Source organism: Somniosus microcephalus, unplaced genomic scaffold (genome assembly GCF_052327205.1).
Source record: "Somniosus microcephalus isolate GS21.2 unplaced genomic scaffold, FLI_Smic_1.0 unresolved_chr7, whole genome shotgun sequence".
NCBI classification, from domain to species: Eukaryota; Metazoa; Chordata; class Chondrichthyes; order Squaliformes; family Somniosidae; genus Somniosus; species Somniosus microcephalus.
The window spans coordinates 32,150,559-32,172,598 of NW_028225185.1; the positions used below are offsets into that span (position 1 = coordinate 32,150,559).

The 22,040-nt window shown below is 56.2% G+C and overlaps 1 protein-coding gene across 1 annotated transcript in view; it reads right to left on the reverse strand.

Annotated features, from left to right (window-relative positions):
* Positions 1-6,933, reverse strand: part of LOC147086748 (ubiquitin carboxyl-terminal hydrolase 11-like) — a gene marked incomplete at its 3' end in the record, with an annotated part of 31,409 nt that extends 24,476 nt beyond the window's left edge. Inside the window, exon 1 of the mRNA XM_085978312.1 lies at positions 6,804-6,933. Coding sequence (XP_085834438.1) covers positions 6,804-6,895 — 92 coding nt within the window. The remainder of the gene's footprint in view (positions 1-6,803) is intronic.
* Positions 6,934-22,040: the final 15,107 nt, after the last annotated feature.

Sequence of the window (22,040 nt, forward strand, 5' to 3'; positions counted from 1 at the left end):
AGCTCCCTCTACACTGTCCCATCAAACACTCCCAGGGCAGGTACAGCACGGGTTAGATACAGAGTAAAGCTCCCTCTACACTGTCCCCATCAAACACTCCCAGGGCAGGTACAGCACGGGTTAGGTACAGAGTAAAGCTCCCTCTACACTGTCCCATCAAACACTCCCAGGGCAGGTACAGCACGGGTTAGATACAGAGCAAAGCTCCCTCTACACTGTCCCCATCAAACACTCCCAGGGCAGGTACAGCACGGGTTAGATACAGAGTAAAGCTCCCTCTGCACTGTCCCCATCAAACACTCCCAGGGCAGGTACAGCACGGGTTAGATACAGAGTAAAGCTCCCTCTACACTGTCCCCATCAAACACTCCCAGGGCAGGTACAGCACGGGTTAGATACAGAGTAAAGCTCCCTCTACACTGTCCCCATCAAACACTCCCAGGGCAGGTACAGCACGGGTTAGATACAGAGTAAAGCTCCCTCTACCCTTATTTAATTCATTCTTGTTATGTGGGCGTCGCTGGCGAGGCCCAGCATTTAGTGCCCATCCCTAATCGCCCCTGGAGAAGGTGGTGGTGAGCCGCCTTCTTGAACCGCTGCAGTCCCGTGTGGTGAAGGTGCTCCCACAGCGCTGTTAGGGAGGGAGTTCCAGGATTTTGACCCAGCGACGATGAAGGAACGGCCGATATATTTCCAAGTCAGGATGGTGTGTGACTTGGAGGTGGTGGTGTTCCCATACGCCTGCGGATTGGCCGCGCTCCAGTAGCTCACCCCAGTGGCCATAAGCGTCGGCCGGAAATTCGACTGTGGAGGGCGTCACGGAGAACCCAAACGCCCACTTGCCAGCAGGGAGTCAGGGGCAGGCACCCTGGCGGATTTAATCTCCCCCACTACCCACCCCCCTACACCGCAAACTCTAGGACACTGAGGCCAATGATCACTCGCCCGGATCGTACAGACCCGGAGAGGCAAAGGGCCAGTTTCTCGGGGTGCTGTCACCCCGGCAGCGCCACCCCCCTCGGCACTCGGAGAGAAGGTCGTCGCACCAACGAGTCTCTGGGTCAACAGCTGATGGGGACTTTCCGCCTTCGCCGCGACTCAGTCTCCAAATATTCCCCCGCTCCAAAAACAAAAGTGAAAGGCAACCAGCTTTTTCTTCTCGTCAGGGACTGCCCGAGTTATCACAACTCCAAATTTAGACGTCCCCGAGCTTGTCACAGCCAATGAAGGACTTTTTGAAGAGTGGTCACTTGTAATGTGGGAAACACAGCAGCCAATTTGTGCACAGCAAGCTCCCTGTGCGTCACTCCCTCAGTACTGCCACTCCGACTGTGCGTCACTCCCTCAGTACCGCCACTCCGACTGTGCGTCACTCCCTCAGTACCGCCCCTCCGACAGTGCAGCACTCCCTCAGTACCGCCCCTCCGACAGTGCGGCGCTCCCTCAGTACCGCCCCTCCGACAGTGCGACACTCCTTCAGTACTGCCCCTCTGACAGTGCGGCGCTCCCTCAGTACCGCCCCTCCGACAGTGCGGCGCTCCCTCAGTACCGCCCCTCCGACAGTGCGGCGCTCCCTCAGTACCGCCCCTCCGACAGTGCGGCGATCCCTCAGTACCGCCCCTCCGACAGAGCGGCGCTCCCTCAGTACGGCCCCTCCGACAGTGCGGCGCTCCCTCAGGACCGCCCCTCCGACAGTGCGGCGCTCCCTCAGTACCGCCCCTCCGACAGTGCGGTGCTCCCTCAGTACTGCCCCTCCGACAGTGTGGCGCTCCCTCAGTACCGCCCCTCCGACAGTGCGGTGCTCCCCCAGTACTGCCCCTCCGACAGTGTGGCGCTCCCTCAGTACCGCCCCTCCGACAGTGCGGCGCTCCCTCAGTACCGCCCCTCCGACAGTGCGGTGCTCCCTCAGTACTGCCCCTCCGACAGTGCAGCACTCCCTTAGTACCACCCCTCCGGCAGTGCGGCGCTCCCTCAATACTGCCTCGCCGACAGTGCAGGCTCCCTCAGTACCGCCCCTCCGACGCTTCCTCATTACTGCCCCTCCGACAGTGCGGCGCTCCCTCAATACTGCCCCTCCGACAGTGCGGGCTCCCTCAGTACCGCCCCTCCGACAGTGCGGCGCTCCCTCAGTACTGCCCCTCCGACAGTGCGGCGCTCCCTCAGTACCGCCACTCCGACAGTGCGGCCCTCCCTCAGTACCGCCCCTCCGACAGTGCGGCGCTCCCTCAATACTGCCCCTCCGACAGTGCGGGCTCCCTCAGTACCGCCCCTCCGACAGTGCGGCGCTCCCTCAGTACTGGCACCGGGGGAGTGTCGGGCCTGGATTAGGGGGCTCAAGTCTCTGGCACGGGACTCGAACCCGCGACTTTCTGACTCAAGAGGGGCGTGTGAAACCAGCTAAGCCACGGCTGACACCAACCATTAATTCGAAACAACAGCAGCCCCCAACAGTGACCACTGGGGCATTTCAGCCACTCCACACCCCAAACTCAATCCCCTAACAAGTGGCATCACTTTCTATCTTTTTAACTAATTTCTGAGCCGTTCACACCCTCCGCCCGGGATTTCCACTGCTCACCGCAGCCTGCAGTTGCGTGCTGCTCGGAGAGGGACAAGTCTAGATTGCTTTCGATGTTCCGGCCTCGCTAGCTTGACACCATTCACGTAGTGCGCCCGCTGCCCAGTATTGTTCCCCTCACGTTCGGTTGGGTAGGGCCGGCAGGGGTTGGAGTACGCTCGTTAGGTTGGGTAAACATAGAAACATAGAAGATAGGAGCAGGAGTCGGCCATTCGGCCCCTCGAGCCTGCTCCGCCATTTAATGAGATCATGGCTGATCATCCAAATTCTGTACCCTGTCCCTGCCTTCTCCCCATATCCCTTGATCCCTTTAGCCTTAAGAAATATATCCAACTCCTTCTTGAATATATTTAATGAATTGGCCTCAACTGCCTTCTGTGGTAGAGAATTCCACAGGTTCACCACTCTCTGGGTGAAGAAATTCCTCCTCATCTCTGTCCTAAATGGCTTACCCCTTATCCTTAGACTGTGACCCCTGGTTCTGGACTCCCCCGCCATCGGGAACATCCTTCCTGCATCTAGTCTGTCTCGTTCTGTTAGAATTTTATAAGTTTCAATGAGATCCCCTCTCATTCTTCTAAACTCCAGCGAGTATAAGCCCAATCGACCCAATCTCTCCTCATACGTCATTCCTGCCATCCCAGGTATCGGTCTGGTGAATCTTCGCTGCACTCCCTCCATGGCAAGAACATCCTTCCTCAGATAAGGCGACCAAAACTGCACACAATACTCAAGTAAGGCTACACATTGCTGTACATTCAGCCGACGTTCTATAGGGGCTGAGCTGTATTCATTGGGTTGGACTGGGCTGTGTTCTGTCGAGTTGGGGTGGGTCGGGTGGGCTACAGGGAGCTGGGCTCCCCAAGATGAGGTTGGGCTGTATTCCATTCAGTTAGGTTAGGCTGAGGTGCTTTATGGTCCTTGGGTTGAGTCGTGTTGTCGGGGGTCAGGGCGGTTTTAGCGGGGGTGGGTCGGGTCAGGATAGTTTGGGGTCTGTTGGGTTCGAGTTCCTCAATCCTGGGATCCTAGGGAATGTTGCTCGAGGTTCATGGGGCAGCCTCACCCACTAAACCCCAAATCCTAAAACCCCCAAATCGTGACTCCCGACCCCCAGATCTTGATCCTAAAACCCCAAATCTCAAATCCTGACCCTAAAACCACAAATCTTGATCGAAGACCCTAAACCTTAACCCGAAAACCCCAAATCTTGACCCCAGAACCCAAATCCTGACTGAAACCCCAAATCCTGATCCAAGACCCCAAATCTTAAGACAAGAACTTAAATCTTGACCCTAAAACTGAGGCTCAGTTGGTAGCACCCTCGCCCCTGAGTCAGAAGGTTGTGGGTTCAAGTCCCACTCCAGGGACTTGCGCACATAAAGCGAGGCTGATACTCCCAGCGTCGTACTGAGGGAGCGCCGCACTGTCGGAGGGGCGGTACTGAGGGAGCGGCGCACTGTCGGAGGGACGGTACTGAGGGAGCGCCGCACTGTCGGAGGGGCGGTACTGAGGGAGCGCCGCACTGTCGGAGGGGCGGTACTGAGGGAGCGCCGCACTGTCGGAGGGGCGGTACTGAGGGAGCGCCGCACTGTCGGAGGGGCGGTACTGAGGGAGCGCCGCACTGTCGGAGGGGCGGTACTGAGGGAGCGCCGCACTGTCGGAGGGGCGGTACTGAGGGAGCGCCGCACTGTCGGAGGGGCGGTACTGAGGGAGCGCCGCACTGTCGGAGGGGCGGTACTGAGGGAGCGCCGCACTGTCGGAGGGGCGGTACTGAGGGAGCGCCGCACTGTCGGAGGGGCGGTACTGAGGGAGCGCCGCACTGTCGGAGGGGCGGTGCTGAGGGAGCGCCGCACTGTCGGAGGGGCGGTGCTGAGGGAGCGCCGCACTGTCGGAGGGGCGGTGCTGAGGGAGCGCCGCACTGTCGGAGGGGCGGTGCTGAGGGAGCGCCGCACTGTCGGAGGGGCGGTGCTGAGGGAGCGCCGCACTGTCGGAGGGGCGGTGCTGAGGGAGCGCCGCACTGTCGGAGGGGCGGTACTGAGGGAGCGCCGCACTGTCGGAGGGGCGGTACTGAGGGAGCGCCGCACTGTCGGAGGGGCGGTACTGAGGGAGCGCCGCACTGTCGGAGGGGCGGTACTGAGGGAGCGCCGCACTGTCGGAGGGGCGGTACTGAGGGAGCGCCGGTACTGAGGGAGCGCCGCACTGTCGGAGGGGCGGTACTGAGGGAGCGCCGCACTGTCGGAGGGGCGGTACTGAGGGAGCGCCGCACTGTCGGAGGGGCGGTACTGAGGGAGCGCCGCACTGTCGGAGGGGCGGTACTGAGGGAGCGCCGCACTGTCGGAGGGGCGGTACTGAGGGAGCGCCGCACTGTCGGAGGGGCGGTACTGAGGGAGCGCCGCACTGTCGGAGGGGCGGTACTGAGGGAGCGCCGCACTGTCGGAGGGGCGGTACTGAGGGAGCGCCGCACTGTCGGAGGGGCGGTACTGAGGGAGCGCCGCACTGTCGGAGGGGCGGTGCTGAGGGAGCGCCGCACTGTCGGAGGGGCGGTGCTGAGGGAGCGCCGCACTGTCGGAGGGGCGGTGCTGAGGGAGCGCCGCACTGTCGGAGGGGCGGTGCTGAGGGAGCGCCGCACTGTCGGAGGGGCGGTGCTGAGGGAGCGCCGCACTGTCGGAGGGGCGGTGCTGAGGGAGCGCCGCACTGTCGGAGGGGCGGTGCTGAGGGAGCGCCGCACTGTCGGAGGGGCGGTGCTGAGGGAGCGCCGCACTGTCGGAGGGGCGGTGCTGAGGGAGCGCCGCACTGTCGGAGGGGCGGTGCTGAGGGAGCGCCGCACTGTCGGAGGGGCGGTGCTGAGGGAGCGCCGCACTGTCGGAGGGGCGGTGCTGAGGGAGCGCCGCACTGTCGGAGGGGCGGTACTGAGGGAGCGCCGCACTGTCGGAGGGGCGCTACTGAGGGAGCGCCGCACTGTCGGAGGGGCGGTACTGAGGGAGCGCCGCACTGTCGGAGGGGCGGTACTGAGGGAGCGCCGCACTGTCGGAGGGGCGGTACTGAGGGAGCGCCGCACTGTCGGAGGGGCGGTACCTAGGGAGCGCCGCACTGTCGGAGGGGCGGTACCTAGGGAGCGCCGCACTGTCGGAGGGGCGGTACCTAGGGAGCGCCGCACTGTCGGAGGGGCCGTCTTTCTGATGAGGCGTTAAACCCAAGGCCCACGTCTGCCCCCTCAGGTGGATGTAAAAGATCCCACGGCCACTATTGGAAGCAGAGCGGGGGGGGGGGGGGGGGGGGGGGGAGTTCTCCCCGGTGTCCTGGGACCAATATTTATCCCTCAACCAACATCACTAAAAAACAGATGATCTGGTCATTATCACGTTGCTGTTTGTGGGAGCTTGCTGTGCGCAAATTGGCTGCCGCGTTTCCTACATTACAACAGTGACCACACTTCGAAAAAAGTCCTTCATTGGCTGTGAAGCGCTTTGGGACGTCCCGAGGTGGTGAAAGGCGCTGGAGAAATGGGAGTCTGTCTTTCTTTTCAAAACCTGATCCCAGACCCCAAATCTTGATCTTAAAACTGCAAAACCTAATCCCAGACCCAAAATCTTGACACCAGACCCCAAATCTTGACCTGCGTGTGTCTAATTCTGTTAGATTCAGGAGATGGTTCTGTGATAGTAGATTGGCGGTTAGGATCAGATCAGCCATGATCTTATTGAATGGCGGAGCAGGCTCGAGGGGCCGATTGGCCTACTCCTGCTCCTATTTCGTATGTTCTTATGTAAAGCCTAATCCCAGACCCAAAATCTTGACCCTAAATCCCCAACTCGTGACCTTAAAACCCCAAACCCTGACACCACACCCCAAGTCCTGACCTTAAATCCCCAAACCCTGACACCAGACCCCAAATCTTGACCCCAGACCCAAAATCTTGAGCCTAAATAACCCAAATCCTGACCTTAAAACCCCAAACCCTGACACCAGACCCCAAACCCAAAATCTTGACCCTAAATAACCCAAATCCTGACCTTAAAACCCCAAACCCTGACACCAGACCCCAAATCTTGACCTTATAACCCCAAAACCTAATCCCAGCCCCAAAATCTTGAGCCTAAAAATCCCAGAATGTTGACACCAGACCCCTTAATTTTGACCCCTGACCCCCAAATTCTGACCACCACCCCGCCCCCTCTTAAAACCCCCACCTCCGGCTTCCCCCCCCGCCGACCCCGGGGCTCACCAGGCCTCGCCCTCGACCGGCCAGCCGCCCCGCAGCGCCTCCACCTCCCGCCGCTGCCGCTCCAGGCCCGGCGCCTCCTCCGCCGCCGCCATCGCCCCGGCCGCCGGAACCGGAAACCCGCCCCGCTCCGCCCCTCAGCCTGCGGGGCAAGGCCCGCCCGCCGGAAACCAGTCCGTCCCCCCCCCATCACAACTCCGCCCCGCTGGCTGAGGGGCAAGGCCCGCCGGAAACCAGCCCCCAACCACGCCCGGGCGGAGCAACCAGGCACAGATTAAATGTTCCGCTCCCCCCCCATCCCCAGTACATTTCTATAGACAGTTAAAAAGAAAAGATTGGCATTTCTTCATCACCTTTCACCACCTCAGGACGTCCCAAAGCGCTTCACAGCAAATGAAATACTTTTTTTGAAGTGTGGTCACTGTTGTAATGCAGGAAGCACGGCAGCCAATTAGCGCACAGCAAGCTCCCACAAACAGCAATATGATAATGACCAGATCATCTGTTTTAGTGATGTTGGTTGAGGGATAAATATTGGCCCCAGGACACTGGGGAGAACTCCCCCCTGCTCTTCTTCCAATAGTGGCTGTGGGACCTTTTACATCTAAGGCGTTAGATATATTTCTTAAGGCTAAAGGGCTCAAGGGATATGGGGAGAAAGCAGGGACAGGGGACTGAATTTGGATGATCAGCCACGATCTCATTGAATGGCGGAGCAGGCTCGAGGGGCCGAATGGCCGACTCCTACTCCTATCTTCTATGTTTCTATCCACCTGAGAGGGTAGACGGGGTCCTCGGTTTAATATCTCATCTGAAAGGCGCCACGCCCTCAGCACTCCCCCTCCGGCAGTGCGGCGCTCCCTCTGTACCGCCCCTCCGACAGTGCGGCGCTCCCTCAGTTCTGTCACTCCGTGAGTGCGGCGCTCCCTCAGTACCGCCCCTCCGACAGTGCGGCGCTCCCTCAGTACCGCCCCTCCGACAATGCGGCGCTCCCTCAGTACCGCCCCTCCGACAGTGCGGCGCTCCCTCAGTACCGCCCCTCCGACAGTGCGGCGCTCCCTCAGTACCGCCCCTCCGACAGTGCGGCGCTCCCTCAGTACCGCCCCTCCGACAGTGCGGCGCTCCCTCAGTACCGCCCCTCCGACAGTGCGGCGCTCCCTCAGTACCGCCCCTCCGACAGTGCGGCGCTCCCTCAGTACCGCCCCTCCGACAGTGCGGCGCTCCCTCAGTACCGCCCCTCCGACAGTGCGGCGCTCCCTCAGTACCGCCCCTCCGACAGTGCGGCGCTCCCTCAGTACCGCCCCTCCGACAGTGCGGCGCTCCCTCAGTACCGCCCCTCCGACAGTGCGGCGCTCCCTCAGTACCGGCCCTCCGACAGTGCGGCGCTCCCTCAGTACCGCCCCTCCGACAGTGTGGTGCTCCCTCCGTACCGCCCCTCCGACAGTGCGGCGCTCCCTCAGTACCGCCCCTCCGACAGTGCGGCGCTCCCTCAGTACCGCCGCTCCGACAGTGCGGCGCTCCCTCAGTACTGCGCTGGAATGTCAGCCTAGAGAGTTAAAAAGGAAAAGACTCCCATCTCTCCAGCGCCTTTCACCACTTTCAGGACGTCCTAAAGCACTTCACAGCCAATGAAGGACTTCTTTCGAAGCGTAGTCACTGTTGTTAATGTAGTTAATCTGTTACAGGACATTTTCCCCCTCATCATTGATCACAAACTCATTTTAAAATTTAAAGTAAAATGTATGGAGGGGTAAGATAGAGACTGTCGGAGCCAAAGGGGATCTGAAGCACGACAAACTGGCAGCTGCCAGTCAAACCAGCCACCGTCCCCACCCCAGGCAGAAGCTTGGTTGCGGTTTTTTGTCCAACTTGGACCCAGGGTCATTGGCACCGTCCTGAAGGAAGCAGGCGGAAGTAAGCCAAGCCAGCTCAACCCCTCCCACAGCCAATCGACCCAATTCAGCCTTTATTGCAAGGGGGGGTTGGACTACAAGGGTGAGGAAGTCTTGCTGCAATTGTACAGGGCTTTGGTGAGACCACACCTGGAGTACGGTGCACAGTTCTGGTCTCCTTAACTGAGGAAGGATATACTTGCCATAGAGGGAGTGCAACAAAGGTTCACTAGCTTGATTCCTGGGATGAGAGAGCTGTCCTATGAGGAGAGATTAGAACAGGAGTCGGCCATTCGGCCCCTCGAGCCTGCTCCGCCATTCAATGAGGCCATGGCTGATCTTCTGCCTCAACTCCATTCACCGGCCCTATCGCCATATCCCTCGATGCCCTTACTGGTCAGAAATCTGTCGACTTCTGTTTTGAATATAACCAATGACTGAGCCTCCACAGCCCTCTGGGGTAGAGAATTCCAAAGATTCACCGCCCTCTGTGTGAAGAAATTCCTCCTCATCTCAGTCCTGAATGGCCGACCCTTTATCCTGAGGCTGTGGCCCCTGGTTCTAGACTCCCCAGCCAAGGGAAACATTCTCCCAGCATCCACCCGATCAAGCCCTGTAATAATTTTGTACGCTTCAATGAGATCCCCTCTCATTCTTCTGAATTCAAGAGAATACAGGCCTAGTTTACTCAATCTCTTCTCGTACGACAGTCCCGCCATCCCAGGAATCAATCTCGTGAACCTTCGTTGCACTCCCTCTATGGCAAGTATATCCTTCCTTAGGTAAGGAAACCAAAATTGTGCACAGTACTCCCGGTGTGGTCTCACCAAGGCCCTATATAATTGGAGTAAGACTTCTTTACTCCTGTACTCAAATCCTCTTGTAATGAAGGCCAGCATACCATTTGCCTTCCTAATGGCTTGCTGCACCTGCACATTCACTTTCAGTGACTCATGTACAGGGACACCCAGGTCCCTTTGAGCATCTGCATTCCCCAATCTTTCACCATTTAGGAAATACTCTGCCTTTCTGTTTTTTCTACCAAAGTGGATAACTTCACATTTACCCACATTATATTCCATCTGCCATGTTCTCGCCCACTCACTGAGCCTGTCGAGATCCCCTTGAAGCCTCTTCACATCCTCTTCTCAACTGACACTGCCACCTAGCTTTGTATCATCAGCAAACTTGGATATATTACATTTAGCCCCCTCATCCAAATCATTGATACAGATTGTGAATAGCTGGGGCCCAAGCACCGATCCTTGCGGTACCCCACTAGTCACAGCCTGCCAACCTGAAAATGACCTGTATATCCCTACTCTTTGTTTTCTGTCTGTTAACCAATTCTCAATCTATGCTAGTATATTACCCCCAATTCCATGTGCCCTAATTTTATTCACCAACCTCTTGTGTGGGACCTTATCGAAGGCCTGCTGAAAATCCAGATACACCACATCTACCGGTTCCCCTTTGTCTACTCCACTAGATACATCCTCAAAGAACTCCAATAGGTTTGTCAAACAGGATTTCCCTTTCATAAATCCATGTTGACTCGGCCCAATCTTACTATTAGTTTCTAAGTGCCTAGTTATTGCATCCTTTATAATAGATTCCAGCGTTTTCCCAACTACTGATGTGAGGCTAACAGGTCAGTAGTTCCCCGTTTTCTCTCTCCCTCCTTTCTTAAATAGCGGGGTTACATTTGCTATCCTCCAATCTGCAGGAACCGTTCCAGAATCTACAGAATTTTGGAAGATGACAACCAATGCGTCCACTATCCCAATGGCCACCTCTTTCAAAACCCTAGGATGTAGGTCATCCGGTCCTTGGGATTTATCGACTTTTAGTCCCATTAATTTTGCTAGTACTGTTTTTACAAATAATAATTTCTTTAAATTCCTCATTCTCGTCACACCCTTGGTTTTCTCGTATTTCTGGGAGGTTTTTGTGTCTTCCTCCGTGAAGACAGAAACAAAGTATTTATTTAATTTCTCTGCCATTTCCTCATTCCCCATTATAAATCCTCCCGTCTCTGACTGTAAAGGACCAACATTTAACTTCGCCAGTCTTTTCCTTTTCACATACCTATAGAAGCTTTTACAATCCATTTTTATATTTTTCGCTAGTTTGTGCTCATATTCCATTGTCCCTTTCTTTATCAATTTCTTGGTCCCCCTTTGCTGATTTCTAAAAAGATCCCAATCCTCAGGCTGACCGCTTTTTCTGGCAACTTTATAAGCTTCCTCCTTTTAACTGGGCACCCCCTTATTCTGAAACTATGCCCCCTAGTTCTAGATTCCCCCACGAGGGTGTGGTAAACCACCGTTATACCTGCCTGTGTGGGTGTTTGTATTCCACTGTGTACATGTCTGTACATGCCTCGGCTGACTCCTCCCACAAGTCCAGGTATAAAGGTGACTGCTCCACAGTCCCTCTGTATTCTGGACTGGTCGACCACTCGAGGCACACCTTCATTCTCTTGTTAATAAAAGCCCGTTAGTTACTCGCTTAACCTCAGTCTTTTGAGTAATTGATAGCGCATCAATTTTATTAACAAGAGAATGAAGGTGTGCCTCGAGTGGTCGACCAGTCCAGAATACACAGAGGGACTGTGGAGCAGTCACCTTTATACCTGGACTCGTGGGAGGAGTCAGCCGAGGCATGTACAGACATGTACACAGTGGAATACAAACACCCACAGAGGCAGGTATAACAGTGGTTTACCACAGAGGGGAAACATCCTCTCTGCATCTACCCTAGTCGAGCCCCCTCAGAATCTTATATGTTTCAATAAGATCCCCTCTCACTCTTCTAAACTCCAATGAGTATCGGCCCAGCCTGCTCAACCTTTCCTCATAAGACAACCCCTTCATCTCCGGAATCAACCTCGTGAACCTTCTCTGAACCGCCTCCAATGCAAGTATATCCTTCCTTAAATAAGGAGACCAAAACTGTACGCAGTACTCCAGGTGCGGTCTCACCAACGCCCTGTACAGTTGTAGCAGGACCTCCCTACTTTTATACTCCATCCCCCTTTGCAATAAAGGCCAACATTCCATTTGCCTTCCTACTTACTTGCTGTACCTGCATGCCTAATCACTTGCTGTACCTGCATGCCAACCTTTTGTGTTTCATGTACAAGGACCCCCAGATCCCTCTGTACCCCAGCATTTTGTAATCTCTCTCCATTTTAAATAATAATTTGCTTTTTAACTCTTCCTACCTAAGTGGATAACTTCACACTTTCCCACATTATACTCCATCTGCCAAATGTTTGCCCACTCACTTAACCTATCTACATCCCTTTGCAGATTCTGTGTCCTCCTCACAACTTGCTAACCCACCTATCTTTGTATCATCAGCAAATTTAGCTACAGTACACTCGGTCCCTTCATCCAAGTCATTACTATAGATTGTAAATAGTTGAGGCCCCAGCACCGATCCCTGTGGCACCCCACCCGTTACAGTTTGCCAGCCGGAAAATGACGCATTTATCCCGGCTCTCTGTTTTCTGTTAGTTAGCCAATCCTCTGTCCATCCATGCCAATATATTACCCCCAACACCATGAGTTCTTATCTTGTGCAGTAACCTTTGATGTGGCACCTTATCGAATGCCTTGTGGAAATCCAAATACACCACATCTACTGGTTCCCCTTTATCCACCCTGCTCATTACATCCTCAAAGAACTCCAGCAAATTTGTCAAACATGATTTCCCTTTCATAAAACTATGCTTGACTGCATGATGATTTTCTAAATGTCCTGCTATCACTTCCTCAATAATAGACTCCAGCATTTTCCATATCATTAGCAAATTTGGCTACAGTACACTCGGTCCCTTCATCCAAGTCATTAATATAGATTGTAAATAGTTGAGGCCCCAGCACTGATCCCTGTGGCACCCCACTAGTTAGAGTTTGCCAACCTGAAAATGACCCATTTATCCCGACTCTCTGTTTTCTGATTGAATAGAATAGAGTCGTAGGCCTAGAAATTCAGTACCGCCCCATTTGAGGCGCCAGCCTCGCCAGGGCGCTAACCCAGAAGCATTCGCGGCCGCCCGCCGGAAATTCAGTGGTAGCGCCCCAAAGGGAAGCGTGGCGCTACTGGAGGCGCCCCGCATCCCTCTTGGGGCGCTGCGACTGAAGATCGTGGCGCAACGTGCCGCAGCGGCACGTCGCGCTGCAGTACCGCAGACCTTCCTCCCCTACTTAAAGGGGAGGGGCCTTGTGCAGCGCGATCAAGGATCGCGAGTGCTGGCAAAAGAGCCCATCACCGAGGAGAAGTGTCGGGCACTTGGAACGCAGTCGGCACTCCGCGGGGGGGGGGGGGGGCTCAGGAGGCCGGGGACGGCAGCGCAGAGGTGTGCTGGCAGGTGGCCAGCAACAAAAATGGCCGCCCCCCCACCGCGCCTTTGATTTGCGCCTCCACCGCTGCAGGTAGGCCCCCCTGAACCGGTCGCACATTGCGTCCGGCCTTAAATCAGGGGGCACTTCGAAATATCGCGGCCGGGGCGTCAGCGAGGCGCTGCGCACACCGATGACGTCATCGGTAGCGGCGCAGCGCTAACGGCTAGCGCCACCACGAGCGTCCCGCTGAATTTAGCAGGAGGCGTTAACGGGTGGCGCAGCCAACTGAATTTTTCCTCCCTAGAGTTATACAGCACAAAAAGAGGCCCTTCGGCCCGTCGTGTCCGCGCCGGCCATCAAGCCCCGTCTATTCTAATCCCATTTTCCAGCACTTGCTCTGTAGCCCTGTATGCTGTGGCGTTTCAAGTGCTCATCTAAATGCTTCTTGAATGTTGTGAGGGTTCCTGCCTCTACCACCCTTTCAGGCAGTGAGTTCCAGATTCCAACCACCCTCTGGGTGAAAAGGTTTTTCCTCAAGTCCCCTCTAAACCACCTGCCCCTTACCTTGAAACTATGCCCCCTGGTTATTGACCCCTCTACTAAGGGGAAAAGTTCCTGTCTATCCACCCTATCTATGCCCCTCATAATTTTGTACACCTCAATCAGGTCCCCCCTCAGCCTTCGCTGCTCTAAGGGAAACAACCCCAGCCTGTCCAGTCTCTCTTCATAGCTGAAGCGCTCCAGCCCAGGTAACATGCTGGTGAATCTCCTCTGCACCCTCTCCAATGCAATCACATCCTTCCTATAGTGTGGCGACCAGAACTGCACACAGTATTCCAGCTGTGGCCTAACTAGCGTTTTGTACAGCTCCATCATAACCTCCCTGCTCTTATATTCTATGTAAGAAATCACACAACACCAGGTTATAATCCAACAGCTTTATTTGAAATCACAAACTTTCGGAGCGCTGCTCCTTCTTCAGGTGAAGTGGAGAAATGCATAAAGACACAGCTTTGTCTTTATGCATTTCTCCACTTCACCTGAAGAAGGAGCAGCGCTCCGAAAGCTTGTGATTTCAAATAAAGCTGTTGGACTATAACCTGGTGTTGTGTGATTTCTTACATTTGTCCACCCCAGTCCAACTCCGGCATCTCCCCACCATGGCTTATATTCTATGCCTCGGCTAATGAAGGCAAGTATCCCATATGCCTTTTTAACCACCTTATCTACCTGTCCTGCTGCCTTCAGGGATCTGTGTACATGCACACCATGGTCCTATAGTCTCTGGAGTTTAGAAGAGAGGTGATCTCATTGAAACGTATCAGATTCTGAGGGGGGGATTGACAGGGTAGATGCTGAGAGGCTGTTTCCCCCCTGGCTGGAGAGTATCGAACCAGGGGTCTCAATCTCAGGATAAGGGGTCGGCCATTTCGGACTGAGATGAGGAGGAATTTCTTCACTCAGAGGGCGGTGAATCTTTGGAATTCTCTGCCCCAGAGGGCTGTGGAGGCTCAGTCGTTGAGTATATTCAAGGCCGAGATCGAGAGATTTTTGGACTCGAGACGGGAAGGTGGAGTTGAGGTCGAAGATCAGCCAGGACCTTATTGAATGGCGGAGCAGGCTCGAGGGGCCGAATGGCCGACTCCTGCTCCTAATTCTTATTAACTCCTCCTGGCCGAGCCAACCCATTCCCCAGCCAACCAATCCAACCTCCATCCCGCCTGTGCCTCTGATCAGAGCCTTAACCCCGTCGCCTTTAATACTGTTGTCGTGTTTCTCTCACCCCTAAACCCCATGACTGACTTGGCGTTAATCGCCTGAATTTCATTAACCCCCCTCCTGCGTGGAGATGGTTCCCACTTCAACGACCAAATCAGAGATCATTCAGGAGGGACATTGCTCCATTAATAAGGCTTCCCTGCTATTCAGTATCATTCAACATACCCCCAACTGGTGCCAGTGACTGATTCACATTTACAACTGGATCCCCAGTTTCTCATCAAACACTCCCAGGGCAGGTACAACACGGGTTAGATACAGAGTAAAGCTCCCTCTACACTGTCCCCATCAAACACTCCCAGGGCAGGTACAGCACGGGTTAGATACAGAGTAAAGCTCCCTCTACACTGTCCCATCAAACACTCCCAGGACAGGTACAGCACGGGTTAGATACAGAGTAAAGCTCCCTCTACATTGTCCCCATCAAACACTCCCAGGGCAGGTACAGCACGGGTTAGATACAGAGTAAAGCTCCCTCTACATTGTATCTAATGTACCTGCCCTGGGAGTGTTTGATGGGGACAGTGTTGAGGGAGCTTTACTCTGTATCTAACCCGTTCTGTACCTGCCCTGGGAGTGTTTGATGGGGACAGAGTAAAGCTCCCTCTACACTGTCCCATCAAACACTCCCAGGGCGGGTACAGCACGGGTTAGATACAGAGTAAAGCTCCCTCTACACTGTCCCGTCAAACACTCCCAGGGCAGCTGTACAACCCTTCCTTTGGTGAAATCACCTCTCTCCCTCCATCTACTGACGCTCCTAGCCTTCTCCAGCCCAGCCATTAGTGCTCCTCTTTTGAACCGTTGTGGCCCCTGCCCCCCCTCGATACTCCTCCATCGATGCCAGCTAAGCTAGCCATTCTCTCTCGGGCTCCCTCGCTGAACCCCTTCGCCTGGGCCCTTCTCCACCCGACCGTCCAATATCTGCCCGTTACCATCACCTCTCCTGCCTCCCATCATCGCTTGGCATCCACTGTCGTAGAACCAGAGATGGGGCAGCATGGTGGCGTAGTGGTTAGCACTGTTGTCTCACAGCGCCAGGGACCCGGGTTCGAATCCGGTCTCGGGTGACTGTCTGTGTGGAGTTTGCACATTCTCCCCGTGTTTGCGTGGGTTTCCGCCGGGTGCTCCGGTTTCCTCCCACAGTCCAAAGATGTGCGGGTTAGGTTGATTGGCCATGATAAATTGACCCTTAGTGTTAGGGGGATTAAATACGTGGGGTTACGGGGATCGGGTGGGATATGTGTAGGGATTACGGGGATCGGGTGGGATATGTGTTGGTGCAGGCTCGATGGGCCGAAATGGCCTCTATCTGCACTGTGGGGTTTCTGTGATTCTGTGAAATGCATGGCACAGCGTGTCCGTGCCGGCCGACAAAGAGCTATCCAGCCTAATCCCATTTTCCAGTTCTTGGTCCATAGCCCTGCAGGTTACGGCGCTTCATAGAAACATAGAAGATAGGAGCAGGAGTAGGCCATTCGGCCCCTCGAGCCTGCTCCGCCATTCAATGAGATCATGGCTGATCATCCAAATTCAGTACCCTGTCCCTGCCTTCTCCCCATATCCCTTTAGCCTTAAGACATATATCTAACTCCTTCTTGAATATATTTAGTGAATTGGCCTCAACTGCCTTGTGTGGTAGAGAATTCCACAGGTTCACCACTCTCTGGGTGAAGAAATTCCTCCTCATCTCTGTCCTAAATGGCTTACCCCTTATCCTTAGACTGTGACCGCTGGTTCTGGACTCCCCCGCCATCGGGAACATCCTTCCTGCATCTAGTCTGTCCAGTCCGGTCAGGATTTTATAAGTTTCGATGAGATCCCCTCTCATTCTTCTAAACTCCAGCGAGTATAAGCCCAATCGACCCAACCTCTCCTCATACGTCATTCCTGCCATCCCAGGTATCAGTCTGGTGAATCTTCGCTGCACTCCTTCCATGGCAAGAACATCCTTCCTCAGATAAGGCGACCAAAACTGCACACAATACTCAAGGTGTGGTCTCACCAAGGCCCTGTACAACTGCAGCAAGACATCCTTGCTCCTGTACTCGAATCCTCGCGATACGAAGGCCAACATACCATCGAGTGCGTATCCAAGTACTTTTTAAATGCGATGAGGGTTTCTGCCTCGACCACCCTTTCAGGCAGTGAGTTCCAGACCCCCACCACCCTCTGGGTGAAGAAAGTTCTCCTCAACTCCCCTCTAATCCTTCTCCCAATGACTTTAAATCTCTGCCCCCTGGTTATTGACCTCTCTGCTCAGGGAAATAGGTCCTTCCTATCCACTCTATCCAGACCCTTTATTTTATACACCTCGATTAAATCTCCCCTCAGCCTCCTCTGTTCCAGAGAAAATAACCCCAGCCTCTCCAATCCTTCCTCATCGCTAAAATTCCCCAGTCCCGGCAACATCCTCGTGAATCTCCTCTGTACCCTCTCCAGTGCGATCACATCCTTCCTGTAGCGTGGTGACTGGAACTGCGCGCAGCTCCCGGGCGAAGCGCCTTTGGCTGCGTTTAAGGCGTGAGTGAAGAGTCGACGTGTTCTTTCAGCTGCCGAAGGATTGGCCTCCTTCCCCCCCCCCCCCCCTGGGGAGCTGGGCTGCATTCTCTCTGCTCCTCGTCCCCCCCCCCCCCCGTTGCACCCGCGAGGACGTTCGACGCGGTTTGTGGCCCTCTCCGTTGACTGCCGGCCCTGAAGATCGGTCTCTTCCCATTCCCCCAGTAAAACGAGAAAGTCCCCAACTCATCGGCAAATGTTTAGTTTAATATTTTCCTTCATTTTTTATACATATTGCATTTCTCAACAAGTCCAAAGAAACATTCAACAGAAAGTATTTACTCGGGGAAAATGGGGTTGAACAAATCTCATTAAAAGTCATTTAACTTTTCAACTCTTCAAGGAGCAATGATGCTAAGTAGAGAATTAAAACGACATAAAAACTTGGTGGCAGGGGAGAGGGTAAGCTCTCCCTGTGGAACAGTTACATTTACAGCCAGCAGCTTGCGAACTCGAGAACTTCAGCTGGTTTTTCCAGCTCCCTCGACGCTCCGTCCCTTCAAGTTGCGACACTCCTCCGTTGCCAGCAGCATCGTGTGGTGAATCGGGCGCAGGGGCGCACGAGGCGAACAGGTCACGCATCTTGCCCGGCGCTCGTGGTTCGCCCCCTGGCGTATTGCTCCCCGTGCCGGACCCGTTACCTGCCAGTGCTCCGTTACCGCCCCCCCCCCCCCCCCCAACCCCCTCCCCGCCAGAGCTTCACAGCCTGTGGTGTGCGCTGGCACCAGACGCCTTCCTGGTTAGGATCGAGGACTGGAGGACAGGCCGAGAGGATTCTCTCACACACACTCACCGATCGCTGTACGTCAAATTCTAGTGACAACACTGCCATCTGTTTCCACAGTCCAAAGATGTGCGGGTTAGGTTGATTGGCTATGATAAATTGACCCTTAGTGTTAGGGGGATTAAATACGTGGGGTTACGGGGATAGGGTGGGATATGTGTTGGTGTAGGGGTTACGGGGATAGGGTGGGATATGTGTTGGTGTAGGGGTTACGGGGATCGGGTGGGATATGTGTCGGTGCAGGCTCGATGGGCCGAAATGGCCTCTATCTGCACTGTGGGGTTTCTGTGATTCTGTGAAGATCCCCGTGAGGGAGGAAGGAGGAGAGGGGGAGGAAGGGAGGAGAGAGGGGGAGAGGAGGAAGGAGTGAGGGGGAGAGGAAGGAGAGAAGGGGGGAGGAGGAGGAAGGAGAGAAGGGGAGAGGAGGAAGGAGAGAAGGGGGAGAGGAGGAAGGAGTGAGGGGGAGAGGAGGAAGGAGTGAGGGGGAGAGGAGGAAGGAGTGAGGGGGAGAGGAGGAAGGAGTGAGGGGGAGAGGAGGAAGGAGTGAGGGGGAGAGGAGGAAGGAGTGAGGGGGAGAGGAGGAAGGAAGTGATGGGGGGAGAGGAGGAAGGAGTGAGGGGGAGAGGAGGAAGGAGTGAGGGGGAGAGGAGGAAGGAGTGAGGGGGAGAGGAGGAAGGAGTGAGGGGGAGAGGAGGAAGGAGTGAGGGGGGAGAGGAGGAAGGAGTGAGGGGGAGAGGAGGAAGGAAGGAGAAGGGGGGAGAGGAGGAAGGAGAGAAGGGGGGAGAGGAGGAAGGACGGAGGGGGAGAGGAGGAAGGAGAGAAGGGGGGAGAGGAGGAAGGAGTGAGGGGGAGAGGAGGAAGACGAGAAGGAGGGAGAGGAGGAAGGAGTGAGGGGGAGAGAGGAGGAAGGAGAGAAGGGAAGAGAGGAGGAAGGAGAGAAGGGGGAGAGGAGGAAGGAGAGAAGGGGAGAGGAGGAAGGAGAGAAGGGGGGAGAGGAGGAAGGAGAGAAGGGGGGAGAGGAGGAGGAAGGAGAGAAGGGGGGAGAGGAGGAAGGAGAGAAGGGGGAGAGGAGGAAGGAGTGAGGGGGAGAGGAAAGAGAGAAGGGGGGAGAGGAGGAAGGAGAGAAGGGGGGAGAGGAGGAAGGAGAGAAGGGGGGAGAGGAGAAGGAGAGAAGGGGGGAGAGGAGGAAGGAGAGAAGGGGGGGAGAGAGGAGAAGAAGTGAGGGGGAGAGGAGGAGAGAAGGGGGGAGAGGAGGAGAGAAGGGGGGAGCACACACAGGCCAAATTAAAAGAAAATCCTTTGTCAGGAAGCCTCCTTTTCCTGGACTCTGTGCGCAGTCAACAAGCACAGTGTGTGTGCCCGGGATTCGGAACGGTTTAAAATATGCGATAGCAATATTATCGCTTTAAGAAAACCCCAAACCTTTGTTAGATGGCTTGGTGGGTAGTTGCCCCATCTGGTGCGGTGCCGAGCCCCACACGCCAACACACACAGGTCCCTGCCCTGTACCGCGCTGTTGGTGGATCAGCCAGGGGAGGGGGTAGAGACGCTGTAACTGCCCTCAGTTCCCACCCGTTGGGGGAAGTATTGCGGGGGGGGGGGGGGGGGGAAGGAATAGCCCAGGTTCCAGCTTGGAAGAGCACGAGGTCAGGATGGGGTTCCGGTTGCGACCTCTTCCTCGCCCGCGCTCTGGGCCTGCGCTCAGACGAGGTCACTTGGGTAAGGTACCGGGGGGGGGGGGGGGGGGGGGGGGCAACAGGAGCCTGTGGACGCGGTGGTGCGGAGACCGCGGGCTCGTTCTCTCTCTCCCACTCCTCTGCGGCAGGGCAACGCGCGGCTACTGAGGATTTGCCGGTGGCCGATTGAAGGGACTGGTCCCAAAGCCGGTCGGTGCTGGGCGAGCTGATCTTGGCTGGGTCGGCGGGTGGGGGGGGGGGGGGGGTTGGGGGCAGACTTGGCTACGAAATCCCCCACCCCGACATCAGCGCATCCCCGAGAGCGGGAACAGAATCCCATCCCAAGCCCGTTGCCCCGTGAACCGATTGACGTGGCCGACATCAGCCAGTCGTGTGGGCGCTTGCCCTCCCCACACACACACACACACACAAAAACCCCTCCACACCCCTCACCCGGCACAGACACACCCCTCTCTCCCACCACACACCAAAGCACAGACCACACACACACACACAAAAACCCCCTCCACAACCCCCCCAACACAACCAGGCACAGACACACCCCTCCTTCCTCCCCACAAACCAAAGCACACACCCTTCCCATTACCCACCCACCTTTCCACAGCCTCCCTGCCCCACTCACCCCAACCAGGCATAGACCCTGACCCCCTCCTCCCTCACACCAAAGCACAGACCCTCCCCACACACACACACACACCCGCTTCCCAATACCCACCCACCTTTCCACAGCCTCCCTGCCCCTCTCACCCCAACCAGGCACAGACCCACACTCCCTCTCCTCACACCCACCCCGCACGCCCCCCTGCCCTCCCCCAAACACACACCTCCCACCCCACATGCGGACCCAGTGCCCTTGGGTAGCGGAGGGAGCCGCCCATGGCAGTCTGGCCCACCCACCCAGTCCGAGCCTACAGTCCCCGCTCCAGTGCCAAGAGGGTCGAAGGGTTGCAGAGAGCGTCCTCAGCACTCGGGGGGCTCCCCCCCAGCCTGATCTCGTGCCCCTTGGTTCAGTTAACCCCCTTCCCTTTCCCATCTCTTGTTCCTCTACAAGATCCCCTCTTGGACACTTCCTTTCCAGGGCGATTAGTCACAGTGGCTCGATCGCTCCGGCGGGGGAGAGGAAGCCTGTTCTCTGCACCAACTCTGGGGCTCCCATGTCCCAGCGACCCCAGGCGAGAGCTCGGTGCGGTTTCAACAGAGGCTCGCCCAGGAGCAGGAATCCGGGCCAACGTTTCCCTTCCCCCCCTCGCTCCCAATATCGGGCCTCCCCCTTTACTGCCCCCGGCCCCCCATCAACAAACTCGGAGCTGGAACCTGGGCCCCCTTAACCTGCTCCAGTGTTGCTCAGTACCGCACCGAGGCAGGGCAGTTCAAAGCTCAGCCACCAGGGGAAGGAGCGGCCATCCCATTTTATAATCATCTGCAACCCTGCGAACACTCCTGGAGCGAACCCGACGATAACTGGGAGAACCTCGCCAACTTAAACACGCAGGGACACAGGCCTAACACAACAGATTATAGTGCAGCAACCAGACGGGGCGAGCTCAGGACGGCAGTGTTGTCACAGGAACCATTTTGGCGCGTTGGTCCCTTCTCGAAAACCCATTATTCCCGAGCCAGTCTGCTTTATTTTGCTTTCTGTACAAGGCCTTTTGGGGCTCGTTATGCCCTCACGTCGACTCCCGTGTCAGTGATGGGCTTCCCCACGGTGACTCCCGTGTCAGTGATGGGCTCCCCCACGTCGACCCCCGTGTCAGTGATGGGCTTCCCCACGTCGACCCCCGTGTCAGTGATGTGGCTCCCCCACTGCTCACCCACTCACCTCCCACCCCCAGTATCTTCCACTACCTTCGCCCCGGTGTGACACAAACCGTTAAGGGACAGATGGGACCTGGAGTTGTACAGCCAGACGGCTGATATCCCTCAGCTGACCTCGCACTTGGCTGGGATGCGGTGGGGCTGGCCAGTCCTCCAAGACCACCCGGTGGGGAGGCGGCCCGAGAGAGAGAGAGAGAGAGGGAGGAGGGAGAGGCACGTCCAGGAATTGGGAACCCTCCTGGGGGCCGCTCTGTGGGGCAATCACAGCTGCTCGTGCACGTTCGGGCTCCGCGTCAGTCGCAGCAATCGCAGCAGCTTGTTCTGCACAGTTCACAAGCGTGACACTTCGAAGTGGGGCA